Here is an 18,533-nt window from a genome sequence, read left to right as displayed (position 1 = left end):
GGAAAGTTTATTGGGCGAGGTTCCCTCCTTCTCCCTCCCACTTGTCTTGAGCTTAGAATTAGGGGCTGAATTTTCTTGGTGTGTAAATTAGGAGGAAAAGGTTGTGGGTACACGGCAGTGGGCAAAGGACACCAAATGTGACTTGTAACAGCAGAACAGCAAGGTGAGATCTCAGGGATATGTTCTTCATTAGTTTCATTGACTGGGCTGCTTTAGCTGGACACTACAGGGCCTCTCCATAGCCTTCTGCTAGGAAAGATCAGAAACTGACAGCAGAAGCAAGCAATATGTTTTTAAGATTTAATAGTTCTATGTGTGGCTTTCTGTGGTCTTCTTTGTTTTCATTTTTGACTCAGGAGAAAATTTTGGACCAATGTTTTAGTGTTGCTGCCTAGGGCTGAGGAATGAGGCCTCAGGTGGCTCTTAGTGATGATTAAGTTTGAAGCCTCTGCTCTACTCATCTTCTCATCCAGATTCCTGCAAAAGAACTGAATAAGGACTCCAGGCAAAATCAGTATGTGGTGGTGAAAGTAAGTGGTCTGCCAGCGGAACTAGAAAAGGTGGTTCTCCTCTCTTACCAGAGTGGCTTTGTGTTCATCCAGACCGATAAAGGCATCTATACACCAGGCTCTCCAGGTAAACTATTTTTCTGCCTCTATTTCTTCACTCCCTGGGGTCCCACTATGGTTATGTGATGAATAATACTATAAAACAAAACCATTCCTGGGATTTGTCATTTATTCAATCTGTTTCAGGGAATGGAAGGATGTATGTCTTGTGAGTGTTGGCATTAGTGATATTGAGAAATCAAGCTTAGAAACTTCAGGAAAGATTTAAGAAACACATGGATAGATGGTCCAGTGCAGTGCTGGTATTCTACCAGTTCGGACCGTTCACCTGAACCGCTAATAAAAAAAGCCTCCCATGATCAGCTGACAGGAGGAAAAAGCTTCCAAGGATCAGCTGAGAGAAGAAAGAAGAGAAAAGCGCAGGATCAGCCCTCCCACCCACACCTGCACTTTTATCTTCTTTATCCTCTCACCTGATTGGTGCTGCAGTCCTCAGCTGGTGTAGGAAAGCTGCATGCGCACGTTAGGGGCACACGCATGATCACTGAACCACTAGTGGAACAGGTGGAATCCCACTGCTGATTCAGTGGAATGTAATCACTAGGGAATGGAGAAGTCCAAGAAGATGTCGCCTGATTAATTGCGAGTCATAAAAGGGGAAACGCCTTGAGGGTTATGTGAGTGATCTTTTTTCAAAAAAACAACCCCACCCCAATTCTTATTGTGCTTCTTTAAGAGAAGAAGAAAATTTGTCATCATGAATGTCTTTTCAAGAAAGGCCTTTTCTAAAATAGTTTTTGAAGAATTATGTGATGCTTTTGTCTCAGATACAGAAGATCCAGGCTGAAGCAATCTAGAAACATTTATGCCGTAATAAACCCATTGGCCTTTAAAGTACTTGAGGATGCTGCTGTTTTGGCCAAATGGACTAATCAGCTTTTTTCCTAGAAACTGTCCCACATCCTTTTTAGGATTTACAGTGAATCTGGCAGGCAGCTGCTGTCATGGTTGAGGCTTGGCTCACTTTGCAAACCCCGCTTACAGCCAGATAAGAAGAATTGGGGTGGGGGTGGGGATAGATTGGAATGCAGGGGAGGCATAATGGGGGCATAATGGGGGGGGGGAAGACTGCAAAGAGCACAGAGTGGGAGCCTGAGAACCAATGTCATCTGCTGAGAAAGTCTGCTAGGCGGAGAATCCATCACCCAAACAAACTGAACTGAACTGACCATATTGATTGGGTGGAATAAAGGGGAACATTTAACTATGCTGTTTGCACATGGAAATGTTAATGTTGGCTTTGCTACTTTTGTATCCATGTTGGCTCAGTAAATTATACTCTTGGTAATAAAAATGTCCCAGGAGTGTTTATTTGCTGCATAAACCATGTGGATGGTTGACAGCTAAAAAATATCATACAATTTATGAAAATACGTTTTGTTGATGATGATGATGCAAACACATCAATCAATCAATTTTTTATTCTGGTCACTGGCCAGCATGATGCAAGCACATACCTTCTGAATACTATCACAAATTACAGTTAGTCTCTTTTTTCTTAGTGCGCTATCGTGTCTTTTCTATGGATTACAACATGCACAGGATGGACAAAACTGTGATTGTCGAGTTTCAGGTGAGAATCGTGTCTGCAATCCTGTATGATTAGTATAGTTCCCTGAACTATGGTTGTTGGTTGTTTGGAATGGTTGTTGAGTCTTCTTTCCCATACATTCATGCCAGGTAGACCCAACCACTCTATGAAACTTTGGTTGGCCAACATTTTATACATGCATTTTTCCTAAAATGTTTAATTTTAAGCTCTGTGCTAAATATTAGGTGTATCAAAGATTTGAAACGTTTCACTATGAAACTGGAAAATAGTGTTGAAGTTGAATGTGTTTGTGTATGTGCATGTGTATGTTAGGGTTAGGAGCTAGTTGTTTACTTCATTTGTAAACAGAAAGCCTTTTTTCATCCAATGTTTTTCTTGTAAAAAAAGGGCTTAGATGGCAAATATTCTATTTTCAAAGCAGATTAGTCTTAATTATGTTTTCTGGGCTGTCAGTTGATGTTTACATCTAGATGAAAATTCAAATAATAGTCTTGCAACTTATAACGCAGTGCCCCGCCTGTTGGGTTGCATTTGCTCTCTATATCAGGGGTTACCAACCTTTTGGACCTCAGGGACCACCAAACTCATACTTCTAAATCCCCAGGACCACTAATACGATTTTTTTTTTAAAAAAAGCTAATATATTTAACATATTTTTTATGTTAAATATAAATATAAATTTAATTACACACACTTATTCAATTATAACAAAAATGTAAATGCTCAATGATAACGAAATAAAACGTTCCAGGCTGGAAGCCTCCCACACCTGGCACCTTCCAAAGAAACAGAAGAGCAGGAGGGGTGTGTGTGTCTGAGCTGGGGGCTCGGGGCAACTGCCTCTGGGAGAAGCAGAGGCAGAAAGGGGGCTTTGCTCTCCTTGGAGGGCAGCGCCCTTGGCCGCCACTCCAGGGGCTTCTCAGCAGGCACCTGCCTACAGAAGGACTGCCGCCCTCAGTGATTAATTGCGGGGAGGGGAGGGGAGGGGCAGAAAGTGGGAGCTCCCTTCAGATCCCCGGGTGGAGGATTGAGAGGCTCAGATCTGCAGCCGAAGAAAAGCTGGGCGGGAGGGGGGGCTCTTCCAGCCTCACTTGGAGACAGGCAAGGAAAGGTGTCCCTGGGGGCACTTCGCTCGCTTTACACTTCGCTGCCAAACCCAGCCACAGACAGTGGTTATTTGGGGGTCGGGGAGGGGAGAGAGAGAGAGAAAAAGCATCTGTCGCATTACCAGGGGAGGAAAGGAGGCAAAACAAAGCTCACTCTGTTGAAAGGCTGGAAAATGCCTTTCTTTTGAGGATTCTGTTTTCCTGCTGGGAGGGCTCCAGTGCAAGGACACAGACAACTGCTTGGAAGCTGGTTTATTTTTCAGGAAGGCAAGAGATAGCAAGAAGTCTGCGTTCCTGGGGCTAGCCATCTTTGTATAATAAATTTTTATACCTTTTCTCCTTTTGTGCGTGAGTGCTTGTGTTTGTATTTCTTAATGTTTTAAATCCTGTCAGGGGGTTGTCTTCATTTCCGCCAGAGGGTAAACTCTGCGGGGTGGTTTGACTGGATTATCAGTTTCATCCTAATGTTTTCTTATATTTGTTTGGTGGCAATCTCCTGTCTGCTATGGAATTTATTTCGTGTCTTTTGTCTATTTGTTTTGCTGATTTGGCATGACCTTTTGTTTGTAAGGGATTTCTTTTTCTTGTTTCCCTAGCTTTCTTAATTACTTGGCTTTTGTCTAGGGGGCTTCTTTCAATACCTTTTATCAAATCTCTTTTCCTATGCAAGTTTGTTTTATGGCTGGCCTGATGTTCCCTTTGGGCTTTTCCTGCTTGGGTATCACCACTGTCCTCATGAAGTTCCCCTTCCACAATCCTTCATTTTTTTTTTTAAAGGGTGGTCTCTGATTGAATGTCTGGGTATACTTGTTATTTGTGATCAATCTGGATCATTATCATAACTGCCTGTCTCCCCTTTAATTTTCTCTTCTGAGAGGGAATACAGGCCTTTAGGCAGCTAAGGCAGGGTGGTATGCATCGACAGAGGCAACACATGAGGGCTCCAAAGACACAAATGGTGACTGTGGTTGTTATAAGGATTTTGAGCCAATGGAAATCTGACATCCATGAGAAGAGCCATGAAAAGTCCAGGAATGATTGCTCCTGACCAATATTCTGAGATAGCTCTTTCAGGTGGTGGATGTCCCTCCCTACGAGTTCTGAGGTTTCGTCCAGATTGAGGCAACACATCCCTTGGAATGTTTCGCAGCCATAGTTATGCTTCAAGAGAAGGAAGCCTATTGCTGCCCAATTCTCCAAGGTGGCTTCTCTGACCTCCCTCAGTTCTCTGTTAAGGGCATCCAGGGCATGGGAGGTCGAATTCAAGCTTTTTTTGCCAGGGTACATGCTAGTCTATTCAAATTTTTAGAATTTCGCACTGCCAATCCAGGTACCCCTACCAAGGATATTGCCAATGAGATGTTGTTAGTGTTTGGGGACAAACCCCCAAGCAGAGTGCACAGCAGCAGTCAAGCCAGGCAGCCAAATGAGAGAGAGGCTGGGCCCAAGAGTATACACACACTGGAGACAAAAACACTGTTTGTAGTTTTAAATAGTTATTTAATTCATTTAGAGTTTAAGCATTGTCATTCAGTCCATATGTCATTATCCAATATATCCATCCAGTAACCTAGTCCATTAACTAGTCAGTACAATGTCCTTATCTGCTTGTTGAAATATCTTCTCCTCACGATACCTTTCTCTTGAAGACAACGCTGAGTATGCACAGGATATCAGCTCACCAAGTAAACAGTCCTTTTGTTCAGTAGAAACGGTATCCAGCACAGTAGCCAACAAGCAGACGTCTCATACAGGAGTAAACAGCAGGCAGCAGGCAGAGAGACCAGCCAAACCAGTGACCAGACCAGGAACCAGGGAGTGTTACGTTTCTCTCACTGCCTTTTATTGCTGCTTGCAACCGCACCCTTAATTATCTAATTACATTGCAGTTTGGTGCTTAAAGCTACAAACACTTAGACCTAGGTTTATACATTTATTCACCCAAACCTAGTTGGTGTATCAATATACCCAACATTCTCCCCTTTTGGGTGATATAAATATATAATACCCTTACAATTTAAACCCATACTTTTCACAACTCTCTAGGTGCTTAATGGCACCTTGGGCTTTAGTAAAATTATCAGTTATATTGTCCTCCGACATGCAGTACTCCAGCTGTATCATTTTACTCTTTACAGATTGTCTAACGTTTAGGTACCTTAAATCTGTATGCTTGCTCCTAGTTTTTACTGCAATATTTGTGGCCATTTGAATTGCTGCCTGATTATCTTCATGTACAATTATAGGATAATTTACAGTTATACCCATATCATTCATCATTTGTTTATACATAATTAACTCAGTACATAATAGTGATAAACAGGAGAATTCTGCCTCCATAGTAGACAAACTTATATGCTGTTGTCTTATTGACTTCCAACCTATTAATGTCTTACCCAGCATTATGGCTGTTCCTGAAGTCGACTTTCTTGTGTCTCTTTCTGATGCAAAACTAGCATCTGCATAAGCACTCAGTATTAGATCACCTTTTGGTTCTAGATACAGTGCATGGTGTAATGTTCCTTTAAGATATCTTAAGATTCTCTTCAATGCTATCCAATGACATTGAAGCGGATCATTATTATGTCGTGCCAGCTGATTAATACTATAAGCTATATCTGGCCTTGACCAATTGCTAATGTATGATAAGCTACCAATCAAAGATTGATATATTGCCTTATCAAACTTGGGACTTTGAGCATCCATTTTGCAAATATCCTGACTCATTGGAGTCTTTGCAGGCTTACAAAGTTCCATCTTATAATCTATTAGCAATTTAGATATCTTATCTTCCTGAGATATCTTAAAACCTTTCTGTGTTTTCAGTATATTCAAACCTAGATATTTCTTTATCTCCCCTAATTGCTTGATTTTTATTTTCTTTCCTAATGATGCTATTATTTTATTTGCTTCATCATTAGTCTCAGTAATCAAAGCAATATCATCTGTGAACAATAATAATAATGATATTTTGCCATTTGTCTCCCTTTTAAATAGACATGGATCGGCTAAACCAGCTTTAAACCCTATATTGTTCAGTTCCTTTACAATATACTGGTTCCATTCATAGCCCGATTGTTTAAGACCATAGAGGCTCTTTTTTAACAACCAACAATCATTATTATTTTCACCTTTCAATCCAATAGGCCTTTTCATATATACAGTATGTCTTAGTGGAGCGTGCAAGTAAGCAGTTTCCACATCTAGATGGTTAACTATATATTTCTTGCTTGCTGCCCACACTAATGCTGCCCTTAATGTTGCTGCTTTAAGACTAGGTGCAAATACTTCATCATAGTCATTGGCACTTTGTCTAAAACCTTGGGCTACTAATCTTGCCTTATGGATTATATTTCCATCTTTATCGGTTTTTATCTTAAAAATCCATTTGCAGCCAATGGGTTTTATATCTACAGGTAATCTCGCATTTTCATATACTTTCATATCCTTCAAGGATTTCAATTCCTTATTCATTGCTGCATACCAACTTTCCTTATCTTTAGAAGGATACTTTTTAATTTCATCCACAGTATATGGAATTCTATTTTCCTGGCACTGTATTAGCCTGGTATCTATCAGGCGGTCTAGATATTCGTGTAGTTCTTCTGGGAATCACAGGGCTTGTATGAGGACTTTTTTGAATTACTACCTGTTCATGTTCCTCATCTTGCTCAGCTATTGGTTCTATTTCTTCTTCTATGGGCACAATTTCTTCCTGTATTTCTCTCTTTACTTTATTCTTAAAGTTACAGGGATAATTAATGGGATTTCTATAGGATTCAATGATCACTTCTTTATTGTTATCCTGTTCTAACTTATCCCATCCTACATGCTCTAGAAATTGGGCATTGGCACTACATAACACCTTAGATGTGCCTTTCTCCCAAAATCTATATGCCCTATGGTTAGCTTCGTAACCAACGAAGAAAAATTGTTTAGCTCTGTGTTGCCCTTTACGCCTGAGTTGTGTAGGGATATGCACCCATGCTGGTGCACCAAATGTGTGCAGGTAACTCAGATCAGGCTTCCTGCCATGCCACATGGTGAATGGTATTTCACCAGTAGTTGAGTTAACAACGTTGTTCAATATGTTATTAGCACACATTGTGGCCTCCCCCCACAAAGAATCAGGTAATCCAGAATCAGTTAACATTGTTCTAACCATTGCCTATAGTGTTTGGCCTCTTCTCTCTATAAATGCGTTGTGTTGTGGTCTGTATGGTGCAGATTTCTTGTGCTCTATTCCAGCTACCTTTAATCTATTCTGGAATTTGCTGTTAACAAATTCCGTACCATTATCTGTCACCAGGGTTATCAGTTGCCGTTTAGTCTTTCTTTCTGCAAACTTTAACCAGTTGAAGAAATGTTGATATGTTTCAGTTTTGCTTTTCATTAGGTAGCAAAACCCATATCTAGAATAATGGTCCATAATGCTCAGTATATACCGAGCACCCCCCATACTGGGTTTCTTTGGACCTATAATGTCTGCAAATACTACTTCTAAAGGTTCTTTAGTTTTGAAACCATTTAGCCTATTTGCAGGCAATATTTTACTCTTATCTTCACAACAGACATTACAACGCAAATATTTATCACAGGGTTTTAACCTTATTCCTTCAGATAACTCTACTGTACGTTTTAGCATTTTAAAATTTACATGCCCCAAACGCCTATGCAATAAATGGATACATTCATTATGAGGCTTTATATTATTAAATACAGTCTGTGCCTCCCCTTTCTTACTATCATGTAACACATACAATGTTCCATTTAAAGCTGCAGTTACCCTTTTGTTATCTCTTTCAAGTATGCACTTATTATTTTTAAATGTAACTACATAACCTAGTTTATCTAATACTCTTACAGAAAGTAAGTTCATCTTTAACTGTGGTACATACAACATTTTTATATTCTGGTTTAAACATGGACAATATGCAATACCTTCACCCTTGGCCTTGAGGTGCCAGCCATTCGCGAGTGATATATGCTGAGAGCTTGTAGACATTTTTATAAACTTTGTCTTATCTCTTGTGATGCAGTGGGATGCACCACTGTCCACCACCCATAAATCATTCTTCACATCACAGTTGCTAAACGTGGCTAGTTCAAAGGATTTCTTTGGCTTTTTTACATTCTGGCTTTTTCCTTTTTTGCAGAATCTTGCCAAATGTCCTCTGCCTCCACAATTAAAACACCTTTTAATTGTGTATGCCGTCGAAGATAACTTCTCTTCTTCCGGGTGCTTTACTTTACATAGCTGGTTTCTTTCAAGCTTTGAAGATAATTTCTCTTCTTTATTAGGTTTATCTTCTCTCAGCTGGCCACGTTCAAACCTTCTTCTGGCTTCTTCTAATAGCCTGCCGGTAATCTCAGTTACTGATAAACTGTCTTTTGGCAATACTTCTAAAGCAGTCACAAAATCATCATAGCTTCGATCCAATGAAGACAGTATGATGTATACTTGTTGCAACTCATTAAATATAAGCTCTTTTTCTTGTAATTCCCGAAAAATGCTTTTCATACAGTTTAAATGAGTTAACATGTCTCCATTCTTCTCAAGATGTGTTCTAAACAGCTTCCGTGTAAGATTGATATGAGCTCCTACACTGTCTCGAACATAAATCTTCTTGAGACTCTCCCAGCAGTTTGCAGCATTTTCCTCTCCACGGATATGGATCAGTTGCTGGTCAGAGAGAGTCAGTCCTATGATGCATAAAGCCTGCTCATTCTTTCGTTCATAGTCTTGTATCTTTTTGGCATCCTCTTCAACATTAGGATCTAAGTTAGATACATCTGGTGGGTTTGTTATTATGTCCCACAAACCTTCTCTTCGTAGCAGTAAACTACATTTCATTGACCATGAAACATAGTTTGTTCCATCTAGTCTGGATATCATGGACAGACTTGGCAAATTTACTTGTGCCATTGCTCCTCAGATAAATAACTATTCAACAAACAGTTTGTTTTTACAGTAATGTGCAACTCACACCAAACTCTCACTGCTATAACCTGGTTAATTAGACTGTGCTCACTGGGCCCATAACCAATGTTAGTGTTTGGGGACAAACCCCCAAGCAGAGTGCACAGCAGCAGTCAAGCCAGGCAGCCAAATGAGAGAGAGGCTGGGCCCAAGAGTATACACACACTGGAGACAAAAACACTGTTTGTAGTTTTAAATAGTTATTTAATTCATTTAGAGTTTAAGCATTGTCATTCAGTCCATATGTCATTATCCAATATATCCATCCAGTAACCTAGTCCATTAACTAGTCAGTACAATGTCCTTATCTGCTTGTTGAAATATCTTCTCCTCACGATACCTTTCTCTCGAAGACAACGCTGAGTATGCACAGGATATCAGCTCACCAAGTAAACAGTCCTTTTGTTCAGTAGAAACGGTATCCAGCACAGTAGCCAACAAGCAGACATCTCATACAGGAGTAAACAGCAGGCAGCAGGCAGAGAGACCAGCCAAACCAGTGACCAGACCAGGAACCAGGGAGTGTTACGTTTCTCTCACTGCCTTTTATTGCTGCTTGCAACCGCACCCTTAATTATCTAATTACATTGCAGTTTGGTGCTTAAAGCTACAAACACTTAGACCTAGGTTTATACATTTATTCACCCAAACCTAGTTGGTGTATCAATATACCCAACAGATGTATTCTGTTTTTGTGGGAAGGGAGACTTTGGAATCACAGTCTGAGTCTAGGGTTTGGAAGGCTCTCCTGTGTTGTCTCTGTAAGGATGGCATAAGAATAGTTAACCTTCCCAAGGTGCAGGGGCCATTTGTGGCATTTGCAGGAAGGTATGAGTAGGCTTTGAAGCCACAAAGGAAAAACCATCCTGGTGGGAGCTTCAGGTAACTATATGAAAATGATATGGTCTCTGTATAGTTGCATTTTAGTTCTGTGTTGCTAAGACTGGTGCATTCTGTGACCCTAGGTGTGCTGCACCCAGTGACATTATGATTTCCCTCCTGCTAAGCAAAAGTTCTCTTGCTAAACATTCCCATATGTTTTCCTTTCTCTGGGATAAGCTTTGGTTCCAGGAACGCAGTTGCTTGTGTTACAAATGTTACAATTATTACAGAAAATAATAATAACACATAGAATATATTGCATTTCATTTTCCCCATTGCTAGATTCCTTTTCTTCCCTTCCTCCCCCCTCCTCTTTTTTTTTTTAAATAGCAATGTAAAAAAATGTAAAAGGTCAAGTATCAAAAAATTATGAGTAAGGTATGGTTAAAGTCCTTTTTGTTAAAAAAAAATGATGAAAAAAAGTTTTTAAAAAAGGGAAAAAATGGAGAAGGTGAGACAAAAAATTAAAAAAAGTTTATAACTCAGCACCTAAGAGTCCAGTTTTGTGTAATGCAACATTTGCACTTGGTTCATCACAGTGGTGTGGTTCAACAGTGTCGAAGAATGCTGCAAGTGTCCATTGATCTGTGTCCTGATCTTTCTTGAGTTTGATGGGTGGGATTGATTGTGGTGGAGTTTGGCTATGGTCTATGACTGCTGGCTTTGCATGTGTCCAATGTAGCCAAGAGTCTCATTCTGCAAACCTTTATGGCGGTGTGTGTAGTCAGTAAAACTTGGTAGGGTCCTTTCCACCTGGGTTGTAGAGGGGAGGTTCTAGTGAAGAACTTGATCCAATCACCCAATCTCCTGGCTCATATGGATGCAGGGCTTCTTCCAGGGGTAAGGTCTGTGTCAGTGCACTCTGGGTCCAGAGGGCCTGTAGTCTCTTTTGCAGGGCTGTAAGATAAGAAGAGAGAACCCTATCCCCCCTATCTAAGCAAAGGGAATGAGGATCTAGGCTGAGAATGAGGATCCTAGTAGGGTATGGGGGTGGTGGTGACCAAAAAGGAGGGGGGGAAATACCTGTATCTTGTCTTGGTCTGGTTCTGAAATAAAAGAGAGCAATTGGGAGCACTTGTGGCCAGGAGAGGTGTGTCTCCTGACAGAGTTTGCCCAGTAGGGTCTTCACCTCTTTGTTTGCTCTCTCCATGGCTCCTTTAAGTAGCCCCACTTCTGATGCATCCCAGCCTCATAAGGAGGGTGGCAGGCTTTTTAAATCTTCATGAAGCCCTGTCTTGCTGGTTATCAGCATGATTGTCTTGTGTGTGCCTTTTCCTGGGATTTCCAATTGCAGCCCCTGTTTTTCACATGTTATGGTAGCTCCCATTTTACATAGGAGATCCCTTCCTAGTAGAGACAGTGGGGACTGGGGGCAAATAGTAAATGCATGGTCTACTGTGAAAGGTCCTAGTTCTACTGGTACATTGTGGGTAAATTCTACAGAGATTATTCCCCCCCTCCCATTATGCTATCCTGAGCCCCTTCAGCCACTGAAGCTTTATATGGTGGTTCAGTAATGAGGAGGTGGCTCCAGTATCAACTAAGCAATTGTATTTCTTTCCTCCTATAAGAATGGTTACAATGGGTTCCCCTTCTGGGCCATTTTTTAGGGGGATAGCCAGCCTGTTAAAGGTAGCCATGAGTTCAGTGCTTTCAATGTCATGTTCTAGTCAAGAAGGGGGTAAATCTTGTTCTCTCCTTTGCTCCCATTGATGTCTATTGTTATTATTTTTTTGGAGGAAAGGGAGCGCTGGGTGGTGCCTGATGACTGAAACTTTGTTGCTCAGTGTAATGGGCTGGATTATTGGCTGGCCTCATGTTTCTAGGTGGTGGGTGATACCGGTTGCAGGGGGGGTGTTGCGTACATTGCCTGCTGAAATGACCTTCCTGTCTGCACCTATAACAATGCTGACATTTGCCTTGCGACCATCCTGCTTTATCGCAATACTAGCATTTCTTTGAATTATAGGGGGTTTTACCTGGCATTTGTCTGGCATCATGTTTCATTACAGCAAACATTTTTTTAAGTCTTCCTGTCTTTCTATTCATCTCTTTCTATCTTTCTCTTCCTCTTTCAATTTGTCTCTTTGATCATAGACAAAGTTAGCAATCCTGCGTAACTCTGCTATGTCTAAGGTTGGCCAGTTAGAGATGAAGCGGTGGAAATGTTCTTTAATATCTATGGTGGACTGATCCACAAAGGCTGAAGTTAAAATCCTTTGGTCCTTCAGGCAGCTAAGGTCTAGGTGGGCATATGCAGTAGCTGCTTCTGACAAGTGGACCCAAAAGGCATCAGGGTTTTCCTTTTCCCTTTGTGTTGTTTTTTTGAAATTCAGACTAGTTTAAAAGTTTTTTTTTTCTTATTTCCTCTAGAGCTTCTAGTAAATTATCTTTTGCTCTAGTGTATTTGTCCCATTGATTGGTATCATTATAGTCCCAGTCAGGGCGATGTACTGGCCATGCGATGCAGGCTGGGGCTGCCTGACCAGGGATAGTTGGTGGTTTGGCTATTTGGACTGTTTTTGTTTTTTTTCCAAACAGTTTTAATAGTTTGTCTTTCATTAGAAAGACTTGTAACAGCAGAGTCATGTCACCCCAGGATGGATTATAGCTGTCTATGATAGATTTCAGGGTTTTAATAACTGTTTGAGGATCAGCCCTGAAAGCTGGGGTATCCTTTTTCCAGATGACTAGGTCAGAGGCAGAGAAGGGAGTGTGGGTAAAAACATATTCTAGTTGTCCCCTATTTCTGCCTGGCACTGGCTTGCTTAAAAGGGGAGCCATAATCTGTGCCTCAGTATTCCCTTCCCTGAAATGGGTTTCAGGCTTTTCCTTATTTTTTCTTGGTCAGGTCTTTGGTCCTAACAATTTCAGCCCAGCAGTACCAATAGGGTATTTGGCTGGGCTTAATGCATGTTCTAAGTGCTTTCAGGGTTTTATAATCTAAAGTACTGCTATCAGGCCAAATTTGTCTACCCATGTCATCTCGCAATAAAGCCCACTTTTTGCAAATTCTTTTCACTTCCTTTCTATTCATTCCAGTTAGGACAGGCACTTGCCTTTCGTCCCAAGCCTCAAGTAATTTATCCAAGGGGGTCTCTTCCATTGCCCTCGAGCTACAACTTCCCATATTCCCTACCTGATGTGGGGATTACTTTGGTTTAGCCGGGCTCCCGCCATCAGTTTTCAGACAAAAAAGGTCTGGAAAGGACTCCGGTTTCCCTACACATGGAGTACGGGCCCCTTTCTAGTAGGGAAACTCACGCGTCAGTTTAAGACCCCCTAAAAACGGGATCTTGGAGGACCGTCTGCCCCCTAGCAGCATGGTACGGGCCCCTTCCTACACTCCGCCGTCAGTTTTCAGATCTCCCTTAAAGGTGGGGATCTGGAAGGACCTGCTCTGCTTTGTAAGGCAAACTATTTCCAATTTTGTTTGCCAGCAGCCGGTACGGGCCCCTTCTAAATGCACAGGGCTTTACCTGCGGGATACACTGGGACTATTTATTCTGCTTTCTATTTATTTCCCAACAACAGTTCCTTTCTCAGCCCACTCGGTTTTTCTTACGTCCTTCAGAAGGACTCACACTCTGTGATTACCCCTTGCGTTCCCAAATCCAGCCGGTCACGGCTTGTTGGAGCTAGCAGCTGGCTGGGGTGCGGCTGGCAATCACAGAGGAGGTGAGGTCCCACTGTTTCAGCAGAGAAAACCCACAATCACACACCTGGTACACTCACGCTTCCACTCCCCTCCCTAGTAAGATTATAAATTTGAAGCAGTACTCACCTGCTTTCAAGCAGCTTTTGAGCAGAAAAGCCCAAGGACTCCCTTTACTACCCTTATGCCTTCCGGGCTGGGTCCGTGGATGTTTTCCCTGGACAAAGAAGGTCCATGCCGGCTGGGTTTGGATCTGCGGGCCCGGTCCGGTGGCAGGGTTGGCTGGAAAACCTTCATGGTCGCCAATTGTTGAAAGGCTGGAAAATGCCTTTCTTTTGAGGATTTGGTTTTCCTGCTGGGAGGGCTCTAGTGCAAGGACACAGACAACTGCTTGGAAGCTGGTTTATTTTTCAGGAAGGCAAGAGATAGCAAGAAGTCTGCGTTCCTGGGGCTAGCCATCTTTGTATAATAAACTCCTGATTTTTATACCTTTTCTCCTTTTGTGCGTGAGTGCTTGTGTTTGTATTTCTTAATGTTTTAAATCCTGTCAGGGGGTTGTCTTCATTTCCACCAGAGGGTAAACTCTGCGGGGTGGTTTGACTGGATTATCAGTTTCATCCTAATGTTTTCTTATATTTGTTTGGTGGCAATCTCCTGTCTGCTATGGAATTTATTTCGTGTCTTTTGTCTATTTGTTTTGCTGATTTGGCATGACCTTTTGTTTGTAAGGGATTTCTTTTTCTTGTTTCCCTAGCTTTCTTAATTACTTGGCTTTTGTCTAGGGGGCTTCTTTCAATACCTTTTATCAAATCTCTTTTCCTATGCAAGTGTGTTTTATGGCTGGCCTGATGTTCCCTTTGGGCTTTTCCTGCTTGGGTATCACCACTGTCCTCATGAAGTTCCCTTTCCACAACTCTTTCACCGAGACTTACAAAACGCCAATTTACTGTGTTCCAGGAATTCTTAGAAATCACCAAATGCTCCCACGTGCAGTTCTCATTCCTCCCGGCTCTACGAGGGACCCTGGAGTCAGGTCCCTGAGATGCACATGCCAACCAGCTCCCACACATGGCGGGCGGCGGCAACAACAGTCACCCCCCCCATCTCCCACTGTTAGCTCTCCCCATTAGTTTTCTAGTTTTGAATTGTTCCTGCCTCTCTCCCCCCGTGCCCAGTGCAGGCAGGCAAGGAAAGGGAGACAGAGCCGGGTGCAGTTCTTGGCTTTTCCAGCCCTCGTTGCCTCTCTCAACATTAAAGCCTCAGAGATGCAAGCAAAGTTGCCGCAGCGGCAACACCCTGAGTTGCTTACTTCTCCACTACTGCCTCCTCCTCCTCCTCCTCCTTCAGCACCTCATTCTCTGGGTAGGGAGGTTCTTAACTAACCGAGCATGCTAAGGCAACTCAGGGCACTACCGCTGTGGCGGCTTTGCATGCATCTCTGAGACTTCAATGCTGGCAAAGGCAGTAAGGGCTGGAAGAGCCGAGAGCTGCGTGTAGCTTCATCTCCCTTTCCTTACCTGCCTGCACGTGGGCACGGGTGGGAGGGAGAAGGAAAGAAAGAGGTGGGAGCAATTCAGAACTAGAGAACTAATGAGGAGAGCTAAGAGTGGGTGCTGGGAGAGGGGACTGTTGCCGCCGCCTGCTCTGTGTGGGAATTGTTTGGCGCGTACATCTCAGGTATTTGACTCCGGGTCCCTCAAAGAGCTGGGAGGTGTGAGAACTGCACGGCCCAGATTAATTGCTTTCAGGGGCCATTTCTTCTGTGGCCCACCAGTTGGCAACCACTGCTTTATATTATGTATGTCATCACATGTAAAATCTAATGTTCCAGATGGATTTCAATCTTATAGAACGCATAGGAAATAACATGTAACATTCTATATGTTTTCAACACATCTGTATTTTATTTCCTTGTCTCAGACTCCAGAAGGCGTTGTTGTCAGTTCTAATCCAGTCAATCCATCTTCAGACTTGATCCGGCCTTACAATTTACCAGAGCTTGTCAGGTAATCTAACATGGATATTGTCATCAGGCAACCTGTTTTGAAACCAAGGCGAAACTTTGATAGGAAAAAAAAGTTCAGCTATTAAAGACTGGTTAAAGAATACAGTTGTATTGTTTGCTCCCTTTTAGCTTGCTTTTCAGATTGATTATTAAAGTAAGAAAAATTCAGATTTGATATTTTGCATTTGTCCATCACATTTCTATTTCCTCTTGTTTTTTGGAGAGCTTGGAGCAGGACAGGTGGGACTATAATGTTATTTGTATGGCAATTCTGTGAAGTTGAGTGGACAAAATAATAGATACAATATCACCACCACCATTTAAGCTCAGTGAGTAAAAGGAAATTCAATGCAGAAGTAAGACTCACATTTCAGCTTCCACAAACGTGCGTCTGAATCAGGCATTTTCTTCCTCTTTTACACTTTCTCCATAACCCTATTAATATCAAGAAGTGACCTTGGATCCCTTGTTCATATCATTGCCTTGCCTTCAGATGTTATGGATGCTTCAACACTGAAAGTTTTCAAGAAGAGTTTGGACAACAATTTGTCTGCAATGGTATAGGGCAGGGCTGTGAAACTCACAGCCTGTGGGCCGGATGTGTCCCATGCTGGCCATGTCGCCGCCTGGTTTAGCGAAGGGGAAAAAAGTCCCGATACGTCACATGATGCTGCCGTGATGGCATGAGTTTGATACCTGTGGTATAGGGTCTTCCGCTTGAACAGAGAGTTGGATTAGAAGACTTTCAAAATCCCTTCTAACTCTTTTATTCTTTATTCTCTATTGTCATAAATTTATTGTAAAGCCAAAGCAATGAAAAAGCTCTTCATTTTCTTTCTATAGTTTTGGGACATGGAAGGCTGTGGCCAAATATGAACATTCACCAGAAGAGAGCTATACTGCATATTTTGATGTCAGAGAATATGGTAAGAAGAAGGATCATTTCTGTTCAACAAATCCATTTTCTGATCCTGGGTTTTATCCCCTTCGATTTTATCTCTAAAAATCTTTTCCTGTCATTTGTAAAAGTGGAAATGGCTGCTATGATCTCTCCTGGAAAGCTATGAGAGCCAATTTGGTGCAGTGGTTAAGGTACCAGGCTAGAAACTGGGGGACTGTGAGTTCTACTACTGTCTTAGCCAGGTGGGTGATCTTAGCCAGTCACTCTCTCTCAACTCAATCCACTTCACAGGGTGGTTGTTGTGGGGAAAATGGGAAGAGAAAGATATGTCAGATATGTTCACTGCCTTGAGTTATTTGTAAAAGTAATAAAGGTAGGACATAAATAAATAAATAATAAAATATACTAAATAAAATTAAATAAATACATCTTCCTGTCAGTGCTAAGAGTTCTACCCTTTCACCTGTTTCTTTTTCTGTAGTGTTACCAAGCTTTGAAGTCCATCTGCAACCATCAGATAAGTTTCTTTACGTTGATGGCAATAAAGATTTCTACGTGTCAATCACCGCAAAGTATGCTTATTTACAACTATGAGTAGCTAAAGGGAACATCTGTGTAAAAATGGTTATTCTTTGGGTCATAATATTCAGTAAAATATGATTTGGTGACCAGTCCTGATCTGAACATATTTACTTGAAATTTATTAACAAATAGAATAGCTATAATATTGCAAAATAGTCTTTAGACTTTATTTAGCTTTATTAGTCTGACTGCTATGATACCAGACCAGGGGTGGGCTGCTGGGGGTTCTCAGGGGTTTGGGAGAGCCCCTAGCTAAGATTCTGTGCAGTTCAGAGAACCCCCAAATCCCACTCCTGGCTGACCCCACTCATCCCTCCCCTCCCCACCCAGGAGTCCCCACGTGGCCTGTTTTGGATGCAGGTAAGTGCAGGGTGCATGTGGAGACTTGGGGAGGGTGAAAAACGGGCCTCCCGGAAGTTCGGGAAAGCCACAAATGGGCCAGTTTCTGGCTTCCAGAGAGCCTCAGGAGCCCAGGGAGGCCATTTCCGCTGTTATGTCCCCGGGACTGACACAAGTTCCCCATCAGGTCCGTTCCTTCCGCGGGGGCGTCAGCAGCCCCCATTGGCTGGCTCCCTTCGACAGCCGGTTATAAAAGCCGGCTGTGAGGTCGAGCCAGCCGCTGTTCGCTGGTAGGTCTGCCTGGTTAGAAGCAGACGCGACAGCCCCCTTTATTCCCCTGAATAAAGTGTGTTATTGGAATGCTCTGGTGTGGCCTCCCCTTCTTTCCGACTCATAACATTGGCGACGAGGATGGGATCTGGCCAACCAGCAGCAATAGCAAAGAGCTGAAATCACACACCAAACGCTGAACCGTAGCCACGCCGTGAGAGCTCGGTCAGTTGTGGATTGCAGAAGTGAAAGCGGAGCGTGTAGCCGCTCCGTGTAAAAAAAAAGAAAGCTACGTGAAGAGCAGGGCGCTGAGAGCCTCAGCCGCCGACACTGAGCGCAGAATTCAACTGCTGTGTTCGAATTCTGCTGTTAGCAAGCTTGGCGCTGTACTCGCAGCTGCCAGAACGCATTGGGCGCGCGATTTGAATAGCTGTCAGCACGACGCTACAGCTATAGCCGCCTACGCCTTGGCGCGAAATTCAAACGGAAATCAGTTACGGGCTACAGCCATAGCCGACAGAGTCACATAGAGCGTGAAACACAGAGAGAACCTCTAAGAGCTGAAACACTAAGCTGGGGCAGATCTGCAAGCTACTGCTGCCACGCTTATCAGGGCCATTGTATTCCCAGTG

At 42.5% G+C, this 18,533-nt stretch overlaps 1 protein-coding gene across 1 annotated transcript; it reads left to right on the top strand.

Moving 5' to 3' along the window:
* The first annotated feature begins 453 nt into the window (after positions 1–453).
* On the top strand, positions 454–17,381 carry LOC148123821 (A.superbus venom factor 1-like). Its single transcript, XM_087918709.1, has 5 exons — positions 454–636; positions 2,132–2,202; positions 15,725–15,810; positions 16,653–16,735; positions 17,192–17,381. Exons 2-5 carry the CDS (start codon positions 2,152–2,154, stop codon positions 17,302–17,304), a joined length of 333 nt encoding a protein of 110 aa, XP_087774835.1. The 5' UTR covers positions 454–636; positions 2,132–2,151; the 3' UTR covers positions 17,305–17,381.
* The last annotated feature ends 1,152 nt before the right edge of the window (positions 17,382–18,533 follow it).

This window comes from Pseudonaja textilis, unplaced genomic scaffold (assembly GCF_049901715.1).
Source record: "Pseudonaja textilis isolate UNSWEBS1 unplaced genomic scaffold, rPseTex1.2 PTEXCTG229, whole genome shotgun sequence".
Taxonomy (NCBI): Eukaryota; Metazoa; Chordata; class Lepidosauria; order Squamata; family Elapidae; genus Pseudonaja; species Pseudonaja textilis.
Note: the sequence above shows the minus strand (reverse complement) of the source record. Positions and strands in the feature narration are given on the sequence as shown.

Excerpts from the sequence above, each read along its gene's own strand:
- LOC148123821 (XM_087918709.1), top strand. The coding sequence starts at position 2,152 with ATGGATTACAACATGCACAGGATGGACAAAACTGTGATTGTCGAGTTT. Across the intron at positions 2,203-15,724 it reads CTGTGATTGTCGAGTTTCAG|ACTCCAGAAGGCGTTGTTGT; the intron begins GTGAGAATCGTG and ends TCCTTGTCTCAG. Across the intron at positions 16,736-17,191 it reads TTTTGATGTCAGAGAATATG|TGTTACCAAGCTTTGAAGTC; the intron begins GTAAGAAGAAGG and ends CTTTTTCTGTAG.